This window comes from Athene cunicularia (genome assembly GCF_003259725.1).
Source record: "Athene cunicularia isolate RWA chromosome 19 unlocalized genomic scaffold, athCun1 chr19_part1, whole genome shotgun sequence".
Classification (NCBI taxonomy): Eukaryota; Metazoa; Chordata; class Aves; order Strigiformes; family Strigidae; genus Athene; species Athene cunicularia.
In genome coordinates, this window is record NW_020799124.1 from 203,712 (window position 1) to 209,765 (window position 6,054).

A 6,054-nucleotide genomic window follows, 5' to 3' on the forward strand; every position below is an offset into this window, starting at 1 on the left:
GGGGGGGGGTGGGGGTGGGGGGTGTAGGAGAGACAGAAAAATCTCCTTGTTCTTCCTAAATCTGATTTCACATAACTACTGAAGCTGTTAAGATAAATTTTCAATGCCAAAGATGTTTAATGGCTTATCTGTTCAGTCTGGTAAGCCAAAAGCTGACAGTCTTCGTGTCTCTGATGACACGTTAAGGGTTAACAGTTGCAGTACCTGCTCCTACAAGGATACAAACTCCAACACGAATGCAGCACAAATACAGTCTAAAACATGAAAATTGAATCCCTGACAACTGCCAAGATGGTGTTCTTACAATAAAAACTAGAGGCATAAATGGCAAATGCTTCTCCAATACTGCAAGCATTTACACCTTTTTTTGTAACACAAAGTGTTTTCACTACCTGTACTGCAGAGAAGCCCAAGAGCAGCCACTGTTTCACTGGCAGAAAAACAAGATTAAAGTAAGCTTCCTGGACTGGAATAGATAGAGCTACAGCCCAATTCCTTCTGTTCAGTATCTGCAAAGTTTATTACTTCTCTCTGCTCCACTCCTGCAGTCCTCTCGTCACACTTCCAATTTCTATCTATAAAATGCTGTAAGGAAAACTAAGACCCCCAGCAACAATGATTACTAGATAAACAGAGATGACAAGTAATAGCTTGGCTCTGTTTCAAGGTAAAAGTCCACAATTTAGATTTTGTACAGTATCACCACTTCAACTTTGCTCATCCTGCAGTTGTAAATAGTTGTACATGAGGGAGTTCTTAGTCACATGCTGACACACATCATTATTCTCCAGGGAAAATGCCTCCTGAGCAGACCTCTGAGCTACGTTTTTTGTTATATAGTTAAATATCAATAACAAAACTGTTTTGTTTTCAAACTCAAGAGGAACCAGTAGCTACAATAAGTAATGCTCTTACAAAATTGTCCAGGCTACAAAACATATTGCAGAAGTAGGTGTTTATCAGTCTTTTATCTTTAAAGAAATTGATGAAATAAAAAAGAAACCCAGTCACTTGATTAATCAAAAATGAAATGTATGCACACCCAGAGCCAAACCTACAAAAGGCTTCATGCCTCTCTTGTAAATACTTCAGCTGAGACAGAGGACACCTTATCATCACTCTTCCAAGCGTTTTTCATTTTACAGATGTGTTGTTTTGTTGCTGCTGCTCTGCAAGCGCTTGCTGGAGACGCATTCTTTTCCGAGAATAGTGCTGCCAGTGAAGAATCTGTTGCTCGTCAATAAATTTAGCACACTGAGCATTGACCAGTTCTTTGCGGAAGTGTTCATACTGGAGCAGCTCTAGCATATGCAAACACTGAGGATACCTGGATTAAAAATAAACATGCTTTAATATAAGTTTTTACAAAGTACAGTAAAACTGGAGTCTTATGTCTGTGCTTAAGTATCAAAACACTTAAGACTGTACATACTGCACACCCTGTAACTTGCTAACATCAGGATTAGGCTAGGAAACCAGGGAGTCCAAGAGCAGTTTATAAACGCATGCACACGCCTGCTGAGACTGGCTTTTCTAATGGCTGGGTTTTACTAAAGCAAATACATAACAACTATAATATCTGCTTCTAGAGCTCATTTAAAGAACATAACCAAGAAGTGTTTCCCCAAAATTTGAAGGAGTTTGCACACTCACAGAAATGTAAGGTCATCTTTGTCTTAAGCATCAACAATGCAAAATTACTCTTAAAATTACTGGGCCTAACTGAAGTAGTTTTGTACCATAATGTTCAATAGTTCTATTTTAAACAAATGGTAAAGTGCAGATAAAGGCTGCAAAAGGAAGATTCCATGTGTGACTTGTGAAAGACGTTTTATAATGTATCCTTGCTACATCTGAATTGTTGGAAACAGGAAAATTGCATGTAAACACAGCAGGGAGAGAAAAGGTAAGGTTATGGGCAGAAATCAAATATTGACATGCTGCTGCACAGTACCTAACAGAAGGCAAACGTCAAACCATTAACATGCACAAACCTAAGAGATTTTAACACTTACTTCAGGTATTTTGCATATTCAGGTTCTTTCCAATAAAGTAGATATTTAAGGTAATTTACAAAAGCCTTGTCTTTGAAGTAGCCTCTTTGTGCAAGAACTGAAATAAAATGACAAATAAGGAATTGTCAGTTACAGATGCATGAAAAAAAATCTGACAAACCGGGAGAGTAGGTATTCACAAAACTAAACAAAGAGGCACTTTAGTCAAAACTTTATCATTACAATCAAATTTTGCTAATTCAAAAATATTTTTATGTCAACATACTAAGCACTTAAGAGTATGTATCTTTCATAAAACAGCAAGAAAGAGAACAGCTTTCTGAAACAGGAAATTTTGACTGTAGTACCAAAATGGGCAGGGAATTTAGTACCTGAAACTATTAACATTAGTACAATTCTGTTTTCAGATGAAGGAACATTCTTAACTTGACATTACTTTTAACCACAGACTTTTTTTTTTCTCCACCAGACATGCAATTTTTTTTTACTTCAGCCAATAAAAAATTTTGCATTTTAAAAAACCCACCTGTTAGAAATCTAGACACATGTACAGACTACCTTTATGCTGTGAAAGACCACTTCCTTTTCTTTGTTTAGCTCTCTCTCTCCCTGTTTAACTTTACCAGTAATAATAAACACCATTAAACTACATTCACTCCTCAGGACCCTGATATTTAAGTACTCACAGTTGAGGTAATTTGGATTTGCCAGACATTGCACAAACTCTAACTCCAACTGGAACCGAAGTCGATTTCCTGTATCATCTGATACATGAGAAAAATAGTAAGAATTGGACCCACACAATCGATCTGAAAGTAATTTTCTCAGTTTGAGCCATACAAACAGGGATAACATGTTTAACAGGAGAAAAATCAGTAACTCCCCATAATAAACAGGGATTAATTTAGCAAAGCATCACATGAATCAGGGTTGGGCCTGTACTGATAAACACGCTGCAGGTTTTGTTTTTTACAGTCAAGCAAGTGCAGAGAACGGAGGAATGCCCACTGACACTGTTGATAGTGAAGAAAAGGGAAGCACAAGAAGCCTGGAATATTTGAACAGGGAAAGTGACTAAGGTAAGGACAGGGAAGTGAAGAGCCCACCAAAATCTTAGCTGTATTTTTAAAAGTAGCACAAGCCAGAATTGGGGGCGTTTTCCAAAAAGGTATCTTGACAGCGCCCTAGTGGGAAGGCGGCGGCGTGCCCGCAGTCCAACGTACACCCACCGCTGGGGGGAACCTCGGGGCTGCGACGGCCACAGGCCCCGGGCCGGGCTCAGCGGGACCCTCATCAGGTTCCACAGAGAGAAACGCCGGGTCCAGCCCCCGCAGAGGAACAACCCCGCGCACCAGGGCAGCAGGCTGGGGCCGCCCTCTGAAAAGCAGCTTTTAGAAGAGGCCCCGGGTCCCGGTGGGCAAGCGAAGGGACCTGCGGGGCGCAGGGCAGCTCAGCACCCTCCCAGGCTGCGCCGCCGGCGGGTCCGGGCGCTGACCCCCCCTCAGCACCGCCGCGCCCGTCCTGCGCTCCACGGGACCAGGAAGGCACGGACACACGGGAGCACGCAAAGATAATTAAAGATAATTACAGGAATGGAGTTCCCGGCATACAGAGAGGCTGAGCAAGCTGAGGCTGGTCAGCTTGGAGACCAGGCTCGGGGCTGATCTCACCAATGCAAGGGAACGAAGACAATCAAACTCTTCTCAGTGGTGCCCAGGGAAAAGACAAAAGGCGATGGGCACAAACTGAAATACAGGGAATTCCTTTTAAACATAAGTCGGGGGGGTTGTGGGCTTCTTTGTGTGTGTTTGGGGCTTATTTGGGGTTTTTAACTGTGAAGGTGACTGATAGTAGGACTGTGTTTCCCAGAGAGGCTGTGTAATTTCCACCCTTGAGGATACCGAGGCCCTTACTGAACAAGGTCCTGAGCAACCTGGCCGAGCTGACCCTGCTCTGAGGAGGTGCTTGGGCTAGATGGTCTCCAAAGGTTCCTCTGAATGTGAACAATTACGAAATTCTGCCAAACAGTCCTGACAAAGGCAAAATATGGAAGCACAGCCTACTTGAACCCAATGCCAGAGCAAAACTGGGTACTGACACCTTTTGCCTGTTTAGCAGCAGTCATAAGAAATTCACTTAATAAGAAATTCACTTAATTTCTGCATTTATGCCCATTATTATACAAGCTGGGGGCTACCTACCAAAGGAGAGGAATAAAGAATCAACTGACCTTACTTTTAGAATCATGCCATCAAAGTACCTTCATTTTAAATTCTTTTTCAGCATCACTGTATTCTAGAAAAACATTTCTCTTCGCTATTGCTGTAAACAATGTTATTTGATCCAGGTTGGTTATTATGGATTTTCCCTCACCCATTTTTACCATCTCACCTATGTTTGTATTAATTTTGAAAATATTAAATATTGAATTGAGAACATAAGCTCTAGGGGATCCCAACAGCAGGGGGGAAAAAAAAAAAAAAAACAAACCACATAATGTAAATGATTGTACATTTATTTTTTACAAACTACTAAACTGTCATTTTTTAATCTGTTTAAAATAGCCACTCTGCCTTTAGTTCTTTTAGTTTCTGTAGCACCAATGAACACTAAATATAATACTTTAAGTAGGTGTAATTATTTATGTATGTATATTCTGTATTTTATTACATATAATACTTATGAAACTTAAGACATAAAAATTAGGTGATAGTAATTTGGTAAATCCTATTTGCCATTTTACATTTTAGAGACAAGTCTCTAGTTCCGTAGGGAGCTCGTCTTACGCCTCAGAACATTTCCACACTACAGAGGAAAGGCTTCGTCCTTCAGAAAATAGTGGGGTTTTCTGACTAGCGCGGTCCAAGGCAGGCCGAGAGCAAGAGGAGCCCTAAGGAGAACGCCCAAGCCGAAACCACCCAAGAGAAACTGTGATTTTGTAGCAATTAATCTCAAAATACTTTAATTAAAATTTTACCCCTGTCATACAGAACGTAAAATAAATTGAATGTAATACAATTCACGTGTCAGGGTGTGCTTTTTACTGTTGTGTCATTCTTTGCAAGCTCTGGATTACTTCATGTTACTTCAGTTTACACGTTGGACATAACTCAGGCCTACACCACTGTAGGCCAGGCTTTCAAAGGCTGCGGGCCTTGCCTACAGGAGGTATATTTAGATTTTCTCCCTAAGGAATTCTGCACTTTTGTTTGCCTGAATGCTGTATAATCTTGACTATAAGCACTAACAGGTTGGCTAGAGTGCAGCTAAAGAGAGGGTTTATATTCTTGCCAAATATTGATGTAGGCATCTGTGAAACTGTAACTATTTGTGCACCACCTTTGCAGTGACCAAGCATTAAAGTTATTTTCATCGTCAGTGGTGAGGTTGTGGGTGAGCGTACAGAATATAGAGTTTTACGTGCCAGCAAGAAGGGATCTTACTAATCATATTTTCATTATTGTAGACCATGCATTTCCAGCTCGCTCTATCTCTAAAAGTAACTACAGTGCTATTTCTACTGTAGTTAGATGTTCCTGTGCAAGAATAGGAGAATGTGTTTTTGTAATTTTATTTTTTACACCCTGATTCTCTTAAGTCAGGCAGTTGAGATGGTGACGGAAATAAATTGTTTGGGTTTTCTATTTAGCCCCAGTGATTTAATAAACATTAGTCATTATCAGAATTTTAATTCCTGGAATTTCATAGCTTTTATGAACTGGCAGGTTTGTATAAACTTCAGCTGCTCATCCAGTTTATACCCGGGGAACGTTAGCCTGGAGTCTGCATCAGTATTGTACATCAGTATGTCTTTTCCTGCTGTGTTATCACTAGCATTCAAGTAGCACCTACAAGCCCAACATTTCTGTCTCTCTCGATAATTAGTTTTACTTGGTTTCGAGAGCCCTGATTTGCAAGGCTCCAGGTAAGTCTAAAGCTCCTTCAGACCTGAGCTTGCAGCAGTTTGGTCCATTCAGTGTTTTAGGGATGAGCAAGTTGAAGACTCTTGCTTGTCTACCACCAGCTTTGTCTCTCTAGC

At 40.6% G+C, this 6,054-nt stretch overlaps 1 protein-coding gene across 1 annotated transcript; it reads right to left on the bottom strand.

The window, feature by feature from the left end:
* Positions 1-87: 87 nt before the first annotated feature.
* MED31 (mediator complex subunit 31) lies at positions 88-2,870 on the bottom strand. Its single transcript, XM_026861798.1, has 3 exons — positions 2,702-2,870; positions 2,016-2,112; positions 88-1,327 (listed from the first exon to the last, which is right to left on the bottom strand). Exons 1-3 carry the CDS (start codon positions 2,868-2,870, stop codon positions 1,135-1,137), a joined length of 459 nt encoding a protein of 152 aa, XP_026717599.1. The 3' UTR covers positions 88-1,134.
* Positions 2,871-6,054: the final 3,184 nt, after the last annotated feature.